The 19644-nt window shown below is 41.8% G+C and overlaps 1 protein-coding gene across 18 annotated transcripts in view; it reads right to left on the bottom strand.

The window, feature by feature from the left end:
• dlg1 (discs, large homolog 1 (Drosophila)) overlaps window positions 1–19644 on the bottom strand; it is a 163582-nt gene that overhangs the window by 113245 nt on the left and 30693 nt on the right. For 2 of the 18 annotated variants that reach the window (XM_017698121.2, XM_037535122.1), the window contains exon 1: window positions 6105–6687. The exons of the other annotated variants lie outside the window; for them this stretch is intronic. In XM_017698121.2, the coding sequence (XP_017553610.1) occupies window positions 6105–6305 (201 nt within the window). In that variant the 5' untranslated portion in view covers window positions 6306–6687. Of the gene's footprint in view, window positions 1–6104; window positions 6688–19644 lie in introns of those variants that run through there. 18 annotated transcript variants of the gene reach the window in all.

Consider the following 19644-nt stretch of genomic DNA (forward strand, 5'->3'; position numbering starts at 1 on the left):
GGAACTTTAAAACTCAGACGGCACCTCGGCTCCTTTCTAAACTGAACAATATTAACAAAAATTCTCTTTTTCAACTTCAAATATAAATTTATCAACATAGCCTCCCCACAGGTCCCTCCCTTCATGAGCTTTGCAACGACTGAACACGAAATGTGACCAAGTCTAACCAAATGCATCCCCCATGTACAAGACGAGACAACTGGCAACTGAGGCTAATACAAACAAGTCAGAGCTCAATCAGTCTAGAAGGTGAACCACTCTGATTTGTGCTGGAACATCTAAACAGAGCACCTGTTAATGATGGCCACATGTCAAGCAGGGAAAGTGAAGAAACCGCTGGCTGAGAGGAAAACCTAATAAACAACTCCACAGGCAGGCGGCCCACAGCACATCACAGGTGTGAGAACAAAACCTTCCATCTCCAATACGATGAAGAAAAAAATAAATAATAAAAAAACATGCTCTACTTTTGATGCAAGTCAAGGGAACCAGACTATTTTTCCAAATAATTTTGGGCCATTTCTTTTGATTTATTCATCATGACAATTACGCACAAAGTAAAGGGTAACAGACAGACATTCAAATCATGTCAAGAACTGAAAAACGGCAAAAAACTGAGACACAAGGTTTTGTTCCACCAGCATGTGAAGCACAACCATAAGTCTTACCCAAGACAAGACAGTGGACTACTTACTAAAACCTACGGACGGCTGAAAACAAGAAACCCCAAAATGACAAGTTCTCATACTCCTGCAGCTCTGCAGCTGCCAGTGAGGTGAATCAGAGAGCAAACGGCAGAGGCACGGCAGGAGCACACTTCAGTATCATTGCTCTGCCAATCTGGGGACAACTAGCAGCTGGTCCCCAGCTCATTATGGAAGAACAGCGGGAAGGATGAAGTGACTTGCATAGCTGCAAACAGGCAGGCAAGGATTAAAAACCTAACAGGCTGACTTTGACAGACAAGTGATTTTTTATATATAGTTCAAGATCCTCTTACTCCTTCAGACATATTAGTTTGTCAACGGTCAAAAAATGTAATTTCTTAATTTGGGGCAAAACGGGGCAAACTTCAGTGGTACATGAGGTAAAGTGGGATGAATAAGCTGCACCGCTCTCAAGTGCCAAAAGCCAATCAAATGGATTTCTCATGATCAACTTCCACAAGGGTGTCTTTCAATATTTGTTTATATTGGCTTTGCCTCATTATTGTGGGTGTGATCAACACGTATTGTCTCAAAATTATACTTAAATTATTTGACAACGTTGGTTTTAAACACTAAAACACTTTTACTGCACGTGCTCGGTAAAGTACGATGCTTTGTAAAGCCATTGTGTTATTTTACAACCATCACATTTTTAGAGCAAACATGTCATGATCAACATGGCACCAAACTATATTGATGTGTTTAGGCCAAATAATAACATTATATTGTTATTAATGTGCCCATTTATGTATGTAGGCACCAACATTAAGCTCTGAGCAGCAGCCTCACTGACCTCACCGACAGGTAGCGCGGTGAAAAAGAGCCTGCAGGCATCAATTCACACAACAAGCCCACATCCTTTCCACTGATAAACTGTGTGGAATCAAGTTGTATACTTAATTTAACAAAACGCCTCATCCTTTCATAAACATGCCACCTAACCCAGAAAACGGCATAAAGAACAGAGAGAGAAAGCACAGCAATAAGAAAGGTGAGGGTTACAAATGAATGCAGAGAGGACAAAGTAAAAGAAGCGGAATAACAGAAAGCAGACAGTCAAAGTTGCTCTATATAGGAGTTTACTGTACTGTCCCACTTTTCTCAAGTTTTCCTCACAGAATGCCCAATAAAATACTGGTCTAAGTGTTTTTTCTTTGCTCCAATTTTACCAAAGTAAAAGCAATTCAGAGTTGTATACTAAGCATCTACATTGAAATAAACTCTAGACAAATTACAAATGATGAACTAGATGCTCTGAGTAACAACATAATACTTCATTTAAAATCCGTGTGAATCTGTTCCATGATGCGTTTTTCAGTGAAACACAGTATTAGAGAGGGTCTTGATGATGGGTGAGAGTGGTGTAAGTGGGTAGGTGATATCACCCGTTTAACACTGTTTTGCCTGCACACTGGTACCAGAAAACAAAATGGACTATCAAAAATTAAAAGATGTTTCAGAGGCAATTAAAAGGTATTATACATCCCCCCCCAACAAAAATGTTATCTTTTAAATGGTATATGATGAATTATACTTAATATGACCAGGAATATGACCTCACAAGCTAAAATAAGTTTTGATTTCCGCTTCATCTTAAACTGCACTCACGCCAAATTAAAGTCATCTCAATGAAAAACGTGTCATGAAAGCACACGCAGGGAGAAATGCACAGAGGGAACAGTAAATAAAAGGTACACATAATTAATTACTTTGTTCCCCACAGCAGTGGGTGGCAGCAGCTCCCTTGGCTATTGGCTGCTGACAAATCATGTTTCAGCTTTACTGGAGTCATGGTAGAGCTTTTCTTTCAGTGTGCTTCAGGAAAAGGAGGGGAAAAAAAAAACAACAACAAAAAAAAAAAACAAACACAGAAAGCAGCTGTTTGTACCCCTCAATCAAACTCACTGCAGCATGTTCGCATCCGATATGTTAACAGGCAATTATGTGAAGATACCTGAGCAAGTCTGACACGTACACTGCAAACACCACGTTGCCATTGCTACTGCAATGCAATACTGGAAAATCAAACAGTATTTCATACAAAATCTATTATTTTGGTGCACTGGAAGACAATATGATAAAAACTACTCATTTACTACAAATAAGACTATTTCGGCTGGTGCATCACAAAGTACATCAAGGTCAGCAGCACAGGTCTACGCTAAAAGCTCTGCCCTCATTATCCAATGATAGGTTCGGAGGGCTTTGAAGGAAAAGACTTTGAAGCTAAACATTACAGCCCCGGGCTGTTACATTAGATGTGAATAGATGCTGCATCGCAAGGGCTTCAAAACGACAACTTCCTTCATCATTTAACGTTCCAAGCATCAAGCAGGGAAAGGCATGCTTCCTTATACACAGCATGTCCCACAAGAACTGGATGACTGCAGCTTAGAGTGAAGCTTCACTTGGCATGATCTTTTCCAGAAGACAGGAAAAATAAAACCGGTGCAGTTGGGTGACGAAAGAATGTTCCCAGGTTCAATCAATCAATAATCAACGAGGAAACCTAAGGTAAACGGCTGTGTGATAAATGATATGCTTCAGCGGGACAATCTCAGGAACCCATTACAACTTGACTTGCATTGAGAAGCTCAAAAAGCAGAGATGCCTCAGCAGAGATTCAACTCTACAGACACTTTGCTGTAGAACACGCACGGCGCAGCTTTGGCTCAGGTGCTGTATTATTTAAAGAGCCTTCAGCCCCTCTCCACACCTTCTATTACAGTCTCATGCTCACACTGCACTGCATTCAGCTTAGGGCCCAGGCAGGTTTTTCACTTTTAATGATAAGCTTACGTTTTATAGTCAAATATGTCACAGAGATGGAATATTGTTATAACAATAATAAGCGATTATTTTTGTCCTTATTAATTATTATAAAATAGTACTGGCCAACAATATGTGGGTTGGGCATTAATTATGATGATCATATTGCAGAAGATTAAACAGCTCTGCCTGACTAAAAGTAGAGAAAATTACCCTTAGTTAACACAAGCTACTGCAGCTCCGAAAAGTCATTCCATTACACTAACTCGGTTAAGGTAGATCTTGCAGAGGGCATCCTGACAAACCAGCACACTGCTTATTACACTGGAGAGCCAGGCTGAGATGGTGCTGACAGCAGAGGGGAACCACTGTGAGATACTGCCAGGCAAATAAACATGGTGGGTTATTGATTTTATTCGTTTTATCGGTGTGCTTACATGTCAAATCAATTCAGTTCAAGACTAGTTCTACCTATACAGTTAAGGGTACCATATGCCAAACCAACACTTGATGAAGATGAAGGCCCAATTCCACGCAATCGTAGGAAACTCAAGCAAACACTCCTTCCTTACGAAACACACAGCTTTGATTTGGGCCATTTAATAATCTGATGGTCAATGTGTTGAGGAAAACAAAGAAAAACAGAAAAATTACAACAGATGCTTAACTCTCCTAGGTCCTACATGACATGTATGACCTACAATTCTTTTTCAATTCGTTTGTTGAATGAATTCTCATTCACAGCTCAGTGAAACTGAGGAAGTCTGTTGAAAGTGCAGATTCTACCATTAGCAGAAACAGAAGGAAAGATATATTATGATGATGTGAATTTGATTAAAAAGTTATTCTTTTGTGTAATTTTGTTTTGCACTTGAAAAAAAGAAATTCTCGGCATTTTTGCCAAGTTTTTGTCACTTGTTGACACAAACAAATGGAGAAATGTCAGACAAGCAGACTCAAATTTGTTGAGTCTGGAGAAAGTAAATCTAATGGAAATGTAATTACACTAATAATTATGTACTGTAAGCCATATCCACAGCAAAACACCAACAAAAACTCTAAACACCTTACAACTTATGTTTTTTTTCTTAAATTAATAAACCAGTGCCTTATGTTATTGGACTCCACAGTACATGTGAAGTATGAGGTCATGCTTATACTATACATTCCACCATCCGGATGAACACTCTCCACTGCATCAGGGATTTCCCTCTCCTCCTTCAGCATGAAGAACATTAACACAGGACATTTAGGCTCCCTGCTTAATTCTGACGTTTAGGCAAAATGGCAATGAGCAGCGACTATATTCCATGAGAACGGTTCGCGTGTGGTGACGTCTGCAGAGCTGCCTGAAGACAGGCAGGACGGAGGCTGAGAAGCTGGACTGAGCTGATGAAAAACATGACAATTTTCAGCACATCCCCATCACGCATAGTAGAAATAATTGGGACGCGGGCTAGGATACCCAGAGGACTAGGCAGTTATATAACTAAAACAACTTGCCATCCCCTTTTGAACTAGCCTGGAAGACTACACCAGTGGCCTTATGTTTAGAGGAACACAAATAGTACGAAGAGTCCTGCTAATGTCACACACTCACACTGTAGGCTTCAAAAAATATGGTCGCATGCGTTTTTCTATGACCACACCAGGCATTTATGTTGCCACAATACATAAGAGGATGACAGTCCATGGGATTTTTTGTGGTCCCACAGGCAAGCCTTCCGTCCCAGTACAGTAGCTGAAGAAGTGACAGAAATGGAACACACACGAATGCCTGGTCTACTACAGGCAACCAGCGATACAGAGTGCCTCAGGCAGAGCCGCTGAAACGCGAACGATGCCACTGGCTTCCACATCTGTCAATGTCAGAAATCATCTGAAGCCTCAAGTTTTACCAGAAGGGTCTCAGAAACACTGAGGTAGGGGCTCAATGCTACAGTTTGCTTTCATAAACGAGCAAAATATGAAAGGTTACTGAGATTCACAGCTAATGGGAACTAATCTGGAACGTGGCACTTTCTTAAACGATTTATTTCAGTTCACTGCGATCCTTGGTATGCAATGATAATTATCAAGTCTGGATTCAAGAGGGAGACAAATTTAAGGCTTTCAGAGAGAACTATTAACAGAGGTTCAGACAGAACTCTGGAAGGTTCTGTCCCAAAACTTAATGTAAATGAATACTGCTTTCCTCCCACTACACTGCCTAAAAACATGAACAAGATGGTGCTGTAGGCACATGCCCTAGAACACTCAGTATGCGACCACAGTTAGCAAGTCTAACTTCAGAGAGGAGGCAAATTCAGTAAGATGGACTCCGGAGTTTACGAGAGAAGTACTAACATCGCTGATGTTCAGGCAGTACTTTGTAGAACCTTTCCCAAGTCTCAATATGAATGAAAGAAACAGAAACACATTCCTTACAATCAAAACATGATCAAGATTATGCTGTTGGTTCATGCCAATACACAGTGCCTGGCATCCCACAATAATATCAAGCCTAGCTTCAGGAGGAAGACAGGTTTAGGAGAGAACTATAGAGCTGATGTTCAAAGCAGAACTTTAGAATTCGTCCCAAATGTCACCATAAACGTAAAGAAGAAAACTGTCGTTTTCCCACCTTACCTTGCATCCAAACATCAGAGAGATGGTGCTGTTGGTGCATGCTACTTTACAGTGGCACAACATTGGGGAAACGCAATCCAAGTTTTTGATGCTGGGAGACATGCTCTCCGTGCCTGGGCACTTCAGTCCGTCAGCGACTGATGTCCCGGCCGAGTGCTTCTGCTTCTTCTTCCAGCGTCGCCTGCTGCCCGATCCCGACATGCGCCCTCATCTCTCGGCTCACTCCGCGGCATGCAGCCTTCATCCAGCTTCCTGTGCCTCGCTGCCCTTGTCCACTGCTCGGTCAGCCCGGCCGGTCAGTGAACTCCCAGAGAGAGGCGCGAAACTGGCAGCTCCGGAGCAGCCATGCTGCCTGTGGAGAAGCCCTGTTCTGGGAGGCTGAGGATGGAAGGGAGGGAGGGAGGGAGGAGGAGGGTTAGAGGGCAGCAGAGTGTGACGGACCTTCCTCTCCAGCGCCAATCGGTCACTGCCACTGTTCCCCCACCTGCTGGAAGGCAGCCTCTGCCATGCCTTGCTCTCAGAGAGAGAGGGGGAGAGAGGGACTCGGATGATCCCCTGTATGCTGACTATCCGAACAGCACACAAGACAGCAAGACGAGGCAGGGAGAGAAACACGAGAGAGGAGAGGTGAGCGGGGAAAGGGGGAGGGGCATAACTGATGCAGTGTAGGGTTTATTACACAGTCCAGCAGATAGAAACTGAGCAGTTTCTTCAGTGAAGAACTGTGCATGGAAGCATTCGGCCAGGAGGACAAGGGCATCCTGAAAAGACACAGGCAACCTGCAACAGCTTTATCAGCCAGTGCAAAGACATGGACGTAAAGGAAACCAAGTGCCTTGACTGCTCGACTGTGATCTTCCACGCGCTAATAAACCACCCGCCTGTTCAGATGAACAGAGCAACACCAGAAAAGACAGGACGACATGTAAACGTCTGCAAGCCAAGTGCAAAAGGTGACAGCATTATTTCATCATTTATAGAAGCGGTAGTTGGACGTTCTAGCTTTACAAAGCTGCAGAGTCAGGAGCTATGTAACAGATTGTGCACTGAAGTGGACAGGTAGACAGCCAAGTTCCCAGAGTCTGCTGCTGTTCCACAATGTTCCTGGTGTCAGCAGTTAAAGAGAGTTTACTTTTGCGCTGAAAAAACTCATCCTGAAGATCCACCGATATTTCAGAGAGGCAGGACAAACCTGTCTGGTGAAATTCATATAATCATTGCGGGTTCAATATGCAGAAGAATCTACCATCAACAACATAAGTACTACTTCAATTCAGCGCCGTTCTGTCGAGCTGTTGAATAAAGTAGAAATCTTTGTACAGAGCTTTATATGATGATGTATCACCTCATCAGGACCACAATCACAGTATGGCCATGTGCCATGGCAGGCTGATAGAAAGTGGGGAGAGAGAGAGCACAAGAGAGAAACATAGAGAGAGGGAATTTCATCTCTGCCCCCTCCCTGGGTTCCCCCGACCTGCCACACTAAATCAGTTGAGTTATTACATCATCAAAGTGCAGAGAGGCATGCAGCTTCCAGACTTCCATAACACAAAGAGTCAGGATGTGAAAGCCAAGAGAGTACAACTTCACAGAAAAGGGTCACCGATCACCAAATAATACTACATTTAAAATCATACGACCATTCACAAAACTGTGCCTGCCATCACAGTCGGTCTCTAACATACTGCTGATATTAGTATATTATGGTCTTTTCTACATGTAAACATTTTACATTGTTTACATTTTACACACAGGAGTAAACCATACGATGTAGGAGTAAACGTGACCATATAAAGTGCTATTAAAATATTTTCTACACTACATGTAGGAGCAAACTGGATATTTTACCACTGGCCTGGAAAAGAGATGAATGATTTTATTAACAGAAGAAATTTAAAAATCACCCACATTTGTAAATATGCATTTCTAAAATAGAAACATCTGAGCAGAAACTCAAAACGTATCATTTTGAGAGCAGCGCCTCAGACAGGGAGCTGCCTCATGCAAAATTTAAATGTTGGAGGACTGTGCTGTCTCTTTAATAATACCCACAAACCTTTGGGCAAAATTCCCATCCTTCCCTGCTCTGCCATACAGCAGCAAAACACAGCTGGTCTTCCTCATCTGCAGCCAGCCAGTCACACCCCGTCTCCTCTGACTGACTGCACTGACCGCTCCCTGAGAAACTGTCTCTAGACAGTATTTGTGTACAAGAGCTCACCAGGGTAGCAATGTTGCCACCAGCATGGCTGAGAAATAACTAGGTAATTGAAGGATGGAGAATACTAGCAAGCATGAAGGAAAAGATGAGAAGAGGGACTTTGTAGAAGTATGCAAATGTTGTGAATCAGCTTAGGTGGTGATTACTGATTCTTCCATCGGCATATAAAGTCTAACCCTGGAATAAAATAAATGTAGACTATAGTTTAGTCTAAGACTACACTTAATCCATGTCCACAGAACCAGTCCAAAGGGTAAAATAAATACAGAGTAATCCTTAGTATTTCAAGCATTAGTCCGTAGTTCACCTCCTATGCCACAATATGTTCAGTTGGTTGGAGACTATGGGCAGTGTTACTCCACACATAAGCTATACTTGGACCCCTAGCCACTAAGTATACTGGTAGCCCCCCCCAAAGACAATTTGTCCCATTTTAACAATTTCCAAAACATTTTATACCGTTATGCATTAAAAAGGCCAGACTTCACATGACATCGTGTTTCAGCTGCTTGCGTTTCAGCAAAACAAAAACATCCAACGATCCATACATACAGCCATATAAGAATTCCCCACAACGCTGTGCCCCCAGGTTTATTTCAGACCTTTGGGAAACCTTGCTGTTCACATGCCGTTTTCACACTGTGAATAGAAAACAAAGCTGTTTTTATTTTATTTTATATTTATTAATTAAAGTAAGTAAGTAAGTAAGTAAGTAAGTAAGTAAGTAAGTAAGTAAGTTAACTGTTCACTGAACTCTGTTGAAGTGAACCTGATAGGAAACAAGTTGCAAATGATCTCAATGCGTTTTGTGTTCACAATCTAAGGGACTAAGTATTTTTTCTAGTACACTCCAGCACTGATGAGATCTCATACAACTTGCACATAACAGTCCTTTACTCCAATGTACACATAAGATCAGGACTGCGTTTCCCAAAAGTGTTGTCTAGCAACCACTGTTATAACTGTGGAGAGAGAGTGCTCAAAATGATAGTCTCTCGGCCATTTAAATATGATAGCTGGTCAACCACACTTTCAGGAAACGGACCCCTGATTCTCCAAGCTACAAGTAACAATAAACAGTTACTGCTGTTCATGAAGCTGGTCAAATTACACTTTTATTGAACCTTAATGACATTGAATATATTGAATATAATACTGGTGGTCACTATTTTAGAAAAGTACAAAATCTCTCAAGCTGTGCATCATTCTGCAGTTGCTGTCATGCTCTTATTCACATCTCTGGGTATAGGCTGGAATTGTCTATGAGGAAAAATTTAGTTTTCAGAAAATCTCTCTCATTGTTCAACCCCAATTCCAGTGAAGTTGGGACGTTGTGTAAAACAAATAAAAACAGAATACGATGATTTGCAAATCCTTTTCAACCTATATTCAATTGAATTCACTACAAAGACAAGATATTTAATGTTCAAACAGATAAACTTTATTGTTTTTTGCAAATATTCACTCATTTTGAATTTGATGCCTGCAACACATTCCAAAGAAGTTGGGACAGGGGCAACAAAAGACTGGGAAAGTTGAGGAATGCTCAAAAAACACCTGTTTGGAACATTCCACAGGTGAACAGGTTAATTGGAAACTGGTGAGTGTCATGACTGGGTATAAAGGGAGCATCCCTGAAAGGCTCAGTCATTCACAAGCAAGGACGGGGTGAGGTTCACCACTTTGTGATCAACTGCATGAGCAAATAGTCCAACAGTTTAAGAACAACATTTCTCAACATGCAATTGCAAGGAATTTAGGGATTTCATCATCTACAGTCCATAATATCATCAAAAGATTCAGAGAATCTGGAGAAATCTCTGCAAGTAAGCGGCAATGCAGAAAACCAACATTGAATGCCCGTGACCTTCGACCCCTCAGGCGGCACTGCATTAAAAACCCACATCATTCTGTAACGGATATTCCCACATGGGCTCAGGAACACTTCAGAAAACCACTGTCAGTGAACATAGTTCGTCGCTCCATCTACAAGTTAAAACTCTGCCATGCAAAGCGAAGCCATATATCAACACCACCCAGAAACGCCGCCGGCTTCTCTGGGCCTGAGCTCCTCTGAGATGGACTGACGCAAAGTGGAAAAGTGTCCTGTGGTCTGACGAGTCCACATTTCACACTGTTTTTGGAAATCATGGACGTCGTGTCCTCTGGGCCAAAGAGGAAAAGGACTGTCCGGATTGTTATCAGTGTAAAGTTCAAAAGCCAGCATCTCTGATGTTGTGAGGAGTGTTAGTGCCCATGGCAGGGGTAACTTACACATCTGTGAAGGCTCCATTAATGCTGAAAGGCAACATCTGCTGCCATCCAAGCAACGTCTTTTTCAGGGACGTCCTGCTTATTTCAGCAAGACAATGCCAAGCCACATTCTGCACGTGTTACAACAGCGTGGCTTCATAGTAAAAGAGTGCGGGTACTAGACCGGCCTGCCTGCAGTCCAGACCTGTCTCCCATTGAAAATGTGTGGCACTTTATGGAGCACAAAATACGACAGAGACCCCGGACTATTGAGCAACTGAAGTTATACATCAAGCAAGAATGGGAAAGAATTCCACCTACAAAGCTTCAACAATTAGTGTCCTCAGTTCCCAAACGCTTATTGAGTGTTGTTAACAGGAAAGGTGCTGTAACACAGTGGTAAACATGCCCCTGTCCCAACTTCTTTGGAACGTGTTGCAGGCATCAAATTCGAAATGAGTGAATATTTGCAAAAAGCAATAAAGTTTATCTGTTTGAACATTAAATATCTTGTCATTGTAGTGTATTCAATTGAATGTTGGTTGAAAAGGATTTGCAAATCATCGTATTCTGTTTTTATTTATGTTTTGTTTTATTTATGTTTTACACAACGTCCCAACTTCATTGTAATTGGGGTTGTATGTGCTACACAAAAATGCTCCAAACAAACTACATTTTTCCTCGGAATGTCACTGGATCCTCTTAATTACAAGCTCATTAAGGGGTCAAAATACAAACATTGCTACATCAGTGCTAATAGCAGGCTTTTATGATGTATGTAGCAAATATTAGATTGTATGTAGCAAACTTCATAATTTGGTTCCTTAACAACCTTATAATTCAGAGAATCCAGTGATTATTCACAAGGCATGAGAGCAGCATTTTTCTGAAAGTTTTTTGCCATAGAGAAATCCAGCTTAAACCTGGAGTTTTAATTAGGGCACAATGCTGACAACAGATGGATGACAACTTCAGCGGTCTATTAGTCATTTGAGTTGTGAGTTACAATGGTTTCACTACAGGCAGGGGGTTTAACTGCGAGTCACACTAAGCAATACCCTATAACCAAAGTTCTCTACAACATAGCCTTTTGGGGCTTACTGATTTAATATGCCAGAACTGCGGTCTTCTCTTGACATCACACAAGCCCCCAGCCCTTCACACTGAGAAGCTTGTCAATGTTTGCTAAATTACTGGAGGTTTGTGGATGTGTAAGCACGGTAAGCTAAGAGGTTCTTTAACCATGTATGTGCTGAGCTTGGTTCGTTTGTGGGTTTGTTTAGAAGGGTCCGAGTTTGACATGTTCTCATATGCACAGAAAAACTGTGACTCACCAGTCTGAGGCCACATGAAATGCTGAAAAGGTTTGAGCAAGAACACCATATAACACTCAGCAGCTGAAACTGAAATCAACTTAAACAACCCATATTTTGCTAAATATTCCCTAAAAAGTTTGAGAAGGTATGTGCTGCACTTTGTGACGCAGCATCCATAAACCCTTGCGTCTTTCAATGTTGCTTAAAGGTTTTTGAGCAGCTGTGCACTCAGCACTTTCTGCAGGAACAATGAGAACTTCTCTCACCTGATAAGCATGCGTTTGTATGTGTGTGTGTGTGTGTGTGTGTGTGCCGGCTGATGCTAATCGCTCTAGTGAGGAGCAGCTGAGGGAGCCTGCAGGCAGCCTATCTAGATTGCAAAGTGCTGAATGTCCACGATAGCATCCGAGATTCAGCTACGCCGTGGGACCAAGACGGAGAGCACAAGCATTAAAAATCTCTCGCTGGCCTGATATTTCATTCTACAGTACTTTGTTCACCATTCGCTTCTGGTTCCTTTGAATTTCTACATATGCAAAAGGTAAGAACCTGGAGAACACAGAGAGGGGGGGGGGTTTGTCAAAGTCAGGCAGCATCTCAGCTCTCTGAATATAATAAAGAGGAGCATTCAAGAGCATCAGAGCAGCAAACTCTCCAGCCAATCTGAAGTACACATGCAGGATATACATTCTTTTGAAGAGGGCATATCAGTTATGTTTGTGAACTGAGGCAATAACAATCCTTGATACCTTATACCATCCATCCATCCATCCATCCATTTTCTAAGCCGCTTCTCCGTCAGGGTCGCGGGTGGGTGCTGGAGCCTATCCCAGCAGTCTTTTGGGCGAAAGGCAGGATACACCCTGGACAGGTCGCCAGTCCATCGCAGGGCAATGGTACCTTATACCAGTGGTTCATAAACCGATCCTCAGGGACCCCAAGACGGGCCTCCTATGTGTTTCCAGTTAGATTGTATCAAATATCAGAACCATCTGGGAGTGTCTGAAAACTGGTTTAAGACACACTGCCTTACACCATTCATCTGCATGGTCTCCAAACCCCTACATACAGTAATATATCTTTGACTGGGCAATTCACTCTGCATTACACTAAAGACCACTCAATGCAGAGCAAGATACTTGCTCCTACGCAAACAAGCCTGTCACAATCAAGAAATTTTAGTTAACGGTTGGCATATAAATAATTTTGATTAACAGCTCTTTTTTTATTTACTACGGTCAGAGCCTAAAACGTCCTGAATGGCCGTTTTGTGGTTGTAATTTGTAATTCCCATTCTGTTTGTGCAATGAAAACATTATGATTGTGAAAATACACTGCGCAAAATATCTGAGGATAGATGATTATGTAATAATTTTGGCAATCCTATTTGCAAACATACTCCTTTCCTTGCAAAGAACTCAGTATATTCAAACCTGGAAACTAAGCACTCAACCTGATCCCTAAACCTCCCCTGCCACCTTTTTTGGGGAGTGGAAAAGGGAGTTTCTGTGACTGATTTGGTCTGAACAGTAATTCTCACAGGCCATTGTTAGTTTCTGAGCTCCCCTGCATGAGAATATGTATTGAAACGTGGCTTTGTATTGTGTTGGTCAGTCACAGTGACCACAGCATGACAATAAAACATGAAAGCACATCAGTATTGGCCAGGTGAAGAAAGTCGCAGTCTTTTTTCCTGTTTTAATCCCATTTGGTCAGAGAACACCTTGCACAGGATGGCTGGAGGCCAGTGAAGTGGAGGAGGAAAAGATGGCCAAGTTATGTAACAGTCCTATCCCTAATAACTAGCCAGCTGGAGAGGAGGCTACCAGCACTTCTTCTTCTTCTTCTTCTTCTTCTTTTGGCTGCTCCCTTTAGGGGTCACCACAGCGGATCATCTGCCTCCATCTTGCCTCATCCACTGCCTCCTCTACTTTTACACCAAGAGGAGGCTACCAGCACTCAATCTGCATATTTACTTACTCAAAAATATTGAACATCAAACACAGAAGGAGAAAAAAGAGCAAGAAGCGTAATAGAGACAGACTTATTGTGACAAACAGATTAAATAATAAAGCGTCAGACACAGAGGGGAAAAAGACTAATTATACTAAAGTAGGTGCCACAGAAGACTCAAAAAAATCTGTTAAAATCTTACAGCAAGAGTGAAAACCATTTGTAACAACTCACTGGTCTGGTTATTAACCTCTAGGGCAGACCATCTGCTGGCTAAAAACAAAAATTACTTCAAAACAGCATGAAGCTCTATGGGGAGGATTCAGCACTAGAAAACAAATTGAAAACAATTCGCAAGGGCAGAATGTCCGACTTTTTTGCTGCTTGTAAAAACGGGAAAACCCGGTTTCTTTAACAGATTAGACCATTTAAACAAGATGCAAAACCCCCTTAGCTTTATAGATTAAAAAATCTCTTAATAGATTAAAGCTGTGGCAAAAAACACTGCATCTCTTAAAAATAGATTCCATAGTGACACTGGCCCATGGCTGAGTGAACGCATTTAGATTCCACTACATTACCACTTGACTCCATATCTGCAGGGACTGGAGGGCCTTTCAGAGCCTCATTAAGATTGACAGCTCATCAGGCTGCTTAGGGCCTCAGTCGCAGGTAGACCTGCTAAATGCAGACATGGGAAAACACTAGCACAAATGTATATTCTATACCACAGGTCTCACTGAGAAATATACACAAACGTGACTTAATGCCATCCCATCTAAATTAAGTGCCTTTCTAGGTCATCGCAGCTGTGAATGAGATTGCTGATGGGGAAGCTTGACCCTGAATATTCACAAAGTAAGGATCCCAGCTTTTGTCGTGCTGTGGGAAGAATCCTCTCGTTTTCATGTCCAACCCCAGCGCAGCATTGTGTATGTTTAGGCGCCGTGCGCATGGCTGCCTCTTCCACACGGATGGCTCTGACCTGCCTCAGTCCACTGCGGTTCCCCCGGCAATCTGCCGCCACTGCCTTTCCATACACACACGCTGTTGCTCCTCCAGCGCCACGTGGTACCCTCTCTGGGATAGCCCCGTAACCCATGGTGACAGCTCTGCCAGGAGAGCTAAGCTGAGGCCGCCCACTTTCCTCACAATGCACACAGAGTCTGTGGGGCTAGAGCAGGAACTCCCCTCAGTGGCCAAAAGCGGAAACACATCGAAATATCTTGAGATATTATTCATTAACAAAACAAATGTTACTTAAAAAAAGGCAAAGGTCCGCTGATATTTTCTAATGTAGTGTCAGATTTTCAGTATGTAACCAAGAAAAGGAACTGTAAGAACATACACAATTCTGTCAACTTCCACAGACGGAAAAACTCTTAATAACATATCTCTAAGGCATGGCAGTGGGCTGTCCTGTAAGGCGCCTCCTGAGACGAGCCAGGAGATTGAGATTTAATTTGGCCTGCTGAACAAAAGCCTCCATTTTCTCCATTTACTGGCACTTCAGTACACAATCTAATATGTCTTGGTTTAACTCAGCAGATGGCAGTATTAAATAACATTTAATGGTGTGATTGTGCTGTAAAACTTGGAAAGCAAGAACAAGAGATTGGAACGCAAATCTGGTAAAGGCCAAACCTGAGGAGAACTTTTCGCAATGGATGATGAGAGTGGAAGGAAGGCACAATCATCTTAAGTGTGGAGCACACGGAGCTAATCTGGCACTGTAATCTGAGCTAAGAGAAGACTCTGAAAGAAGACCCTGAAAGCTCTTTCATTACATATGCATTTTGTTCTCACTCAGGGTGGGCAGTACGGCAAAAATATAATGTGTACTACAATATTTGGTTCTCCTGAGGTTTAAGAAGATGGAACAGACAAAAAAAAAATGCAATAACTTTGATTAAACATTTCATATACTGCACTGGACTAAATCAATCATATGACTGACTACTCCCTCTCTCCAATTAAAATGCAGTTGGTCAGTGTTTTTAGATAGTCAATATCCACCATATGGCCAGAAAAACATATTGTAATGTAATGTGGTGCATCACAACAACCTAAACATAACACCTAAAACAAAGGGGGTGTCCTATGAATGGCGTTACCAACCTTTTCTCTTCTGATATAGAGCACCGATACTGACACAAACACTGGCTTGTAATATTTGCACAATGAGATTTAGACAATTATCTTGGCAATTTTGGTATTTTACCATCTATTCAGTTATGCAGGGACCACAGAACAGCTTTCTCATCATAACTGGAAGGCCTGGCCACAACACGCAACCTCTGGTACCTCACAGTGACCAGACTTATCCATCTTCTCTACAGGGTTTATGGCCCTATGGGATAAATAGGTCACCGAAGCCTTCCTGAGGGCAAAGCCAGACTTCCTCTGAAAAGCACTGAAAAAAGGGGTCTGTCTCATCTAACCCTTAAGAGTGACAGAGCAAAACGCCATAAACCAGATAAAGGTAAGGACAGATTGTACGACTCGCTAGGGGTCATGACCCAGCGGCTCAATGGACACACAGCCTTCAAAGAGAAAAAAACATGAACGTCCCATTTTGACAAAGCTAATTTTCCATTAGCAACATCAAAGTGAAAATTTCACAGGATTTTCAAAACATCATGTGACTAATCAAGTTTGGGGGACGCACCAGTCGCACAATATGGATACAATGTGAATTTTATGTCCAGCATCACAATGAAAGCCTGATTTGTGTGGTGAAGAATGAAGGGGGACCTCAGAAGAAGAGGCAATCGGCATCGAGAAACAAAAGTAATACGGAGCGCATTGCTTCCCACACTTAACCTCAGAATAGTCACCGCCCTTCAGGTTTTCTTTAAAGTTGTGAATTGAAGGTCTTTCTGATTCCAAGCCACCAACTTTGGAGTCAAAGCTTTCTCCTTCAACCTTCTGGCTGCTCACACTTTGAATTCTGTGCAGTCCTTCTTTGTCTTTTGCACGCAAACTTCAGGACTGGTACCTCTTGCTGTCCTTTGCGATTCTCACAGGCTGGCGTTTTTGAAGTCTTTGATGTAAAAGATAAATATGTCCACTGTGGTCTGCCATCCTAAATAAAGTTAACTCACCCTACTTTTGGTATTTGATGATACTTATATCTCTTTGACTTTTCATATTACTTTGTTCAGCTTATTTGTTTTACTTTGTACACGGTGTTCTTTTTTATCTATCATGATCTTTTTTGACAACTGCTTTATTATTAATCTTTGTAACGTGCACCCATGTGTGTATCTGTCCATCAAAGAAGTTCTAACAGCAAAGACAGCGTGCCACCAAATTTCCTTCAGTAAATGAGAATATTAGTGCTCCTTCAACTCTTCCTTACTGTCTATATAGAGCTAACAGTCACATGCTCTCCATTCAGAGACTATTTTGTCCTGCTGGACTGGTTCAGGGCTGGCGCAGTCCTACCTCCGTGTGCTGTGCAGGTGATGACCTATGAGCGCTTGGGCTGACTAATGCCACTTCATCACCACCTCCAGCCTCTGCCACCCACTCCAGCGCACAGAGAGTGAGAGACTGCTGACGCCATTCAGCCAGCCTGCAGCACTGAGTGCTCAGCAGGAGAGCCACATACACGCACACACAAATCACAGTCCATCAGCACATGCTGACTCCACACTCAGACCCAACGCAGAGCACTGTTTTCTGACACTGAAGGGGTTCCGGCTGGCAGCCATACTGCAGGGACAACCACGTATGTGCCGAAACAGCATTCCACTGGTGGCAAATCATTGGATGCCTTCAGCCATGCCAGAGCTAGCTTCCATTTCCAGATGACAGGATCGCGCTGAGAGTCTCTCTCCCCATCATGTTTCAAATGAAAAGCCATTCATTTTCTTCAAGAGGTTCATATAACCACACAGAGGAGAATTTACCTGACCTCTCCCCTCACGCAACTTGATGCAGAAACTGGACTGGATCCAGATCTATGATGTTGAGAATAGGTCAAAGGTGGACCAAATGACATTTGACAGATAATAAATATTTTATTATATATATATATATATATATATATATATAAAAGGGTTCCAATGGCCAAATATTTTCATTACTGAAAAATCTAAAAACTCAAATATTCTATAAGGACACAAAACATTCAAGATGCATTTCACTCTTAACGATTGAATGAAAAATGAGATGAATTAAAAAAAAAATAAATCATTATGACTATCATAATAATAAGTAGTTGTATCAGTGTAACACATTGTAATTATTATTATAGCAATTCACATTTTTAATTTACTTTTTTTTAAAAATATAAATACAAATCCATTTTATTTAGCCTTTTACTCATATTTAATTAAATTACTACATACTCCTTTATAGTACATAAACTCCTACACAGTAACTAAACATGAATTCTATTTTTTTTTCCTATGAAAGTAGCATGCATTGCTAATCTGTCATAACGGGAGTCAGCCAAATCTGAACAACACGCTGGTACGGTTTAGGTCCGACGTGTCAAACAATAGGCCAGATCAGGCCCGTGACACAATCCTATCTGGCCCGCAAACACTTAAATTTTCTGTTTATATTAACCTGGTTCACAATGCCCTGCACTACAGTCTCCAGCATGCACTGCAGCGTAACGGCCACTCTGACAACCACTTATGGCACAGTGGTCACACCTCAGTTCTACACAATACCACACCAGTCATGTCTCCAAACACACCAGCTGCATTTCAACCAATATGAACACTTAACGTTAGCCCAGCAGCTCAGAAATTGAGCCCAAGTTTTAAGAGCTTGCCGCCAAGAAAGGATGCCTAGTTTAAGGAGACAGGTAGGTTTACGAGGCCGAGCTCCTGTTGACATTTAAATTTCATGTAATATGTTAAGGTCTACAACGAGTGCCTACACAAAACGGCTGGTTTGGGTAAGAAAACAACCCCCTTTTTTCCTTTGACCCACAAATTTGTTGAGATCTTCTCTTTTACTCATTGACTTTGACACCCCTAGTTTAGGTGAAGGAGAGCTGAGGGAGAATCAGCTTTTTTGTGAGCAGGAAAGCGACCATATTTCAGTTTCTATATTATATATATATCATAATCTCAAAGCCACTGTATCCCCAAGCATGGGCTAAACTCAGCTTCTTCAGTCTGAAAAAGTTTAAAATAAGTTTTACAGCCCCAGCAGCTTGCTAACCAGAGAGCTCTCATTTATTCTTGCAAATGAATGTAACTGAGGGCATGTTGCCTGGCTAGCAATCTAGAAGAGTAGGAGACCTGGAATGCATCAGGTGATTAAGATCAACGAGACTGCCTCAAATTAGAGCTCTAAAACAGACAGCTACTGTCTCCACAGCCACACTTAACAAATCACTGATACTGTCTGCAGTTTGTGACTAGCTAGCACTAGTTAGCTTGAAAAAAAAGAGATAATCCTGCATGGATTATAAAATAAAAAGTACTGACTCAAAGGGCATTTTGATTGCTTTAGTTATTGAATTTTAGGACATTTGTCACAGACGTAATACATATGAATATACCATGGCCAACATAATCATCATGTACTGTGCTCATAATGTTTCCCTGACTCAGATCCAGAGAATATGAGACTAGAAATTTGATATGTAAAACATCATCCACTCCACACAGGCATAAACATGGTAAGACAAACGCAAAACACTTACGAATATTTGATTTTGGCACTAATACACAACTTGGACTATTTTATAATCCAAGTTTAATGTAGCCAGAGAATTTCAGTTTATTCAGTGAAATGAAAGAATACCTCCATGAATATCACTATAAAC

The sequence above is a fragment of the Pygocentrus nattereri genome, chromosome 26, assembly GCF_015220715.1.
Source record: "Pygocentrus nattereri isolate fPygNat1 chromosome 26, fPygNat1.pri, whole genome shotgun sequence".
Lineage (NCBI taxonomy): Eukaryota > Metazoa > Chordata > Actinopteri > Characiformes > Serrasalmidae > Pygocentrus > Pygocentrus nattereri.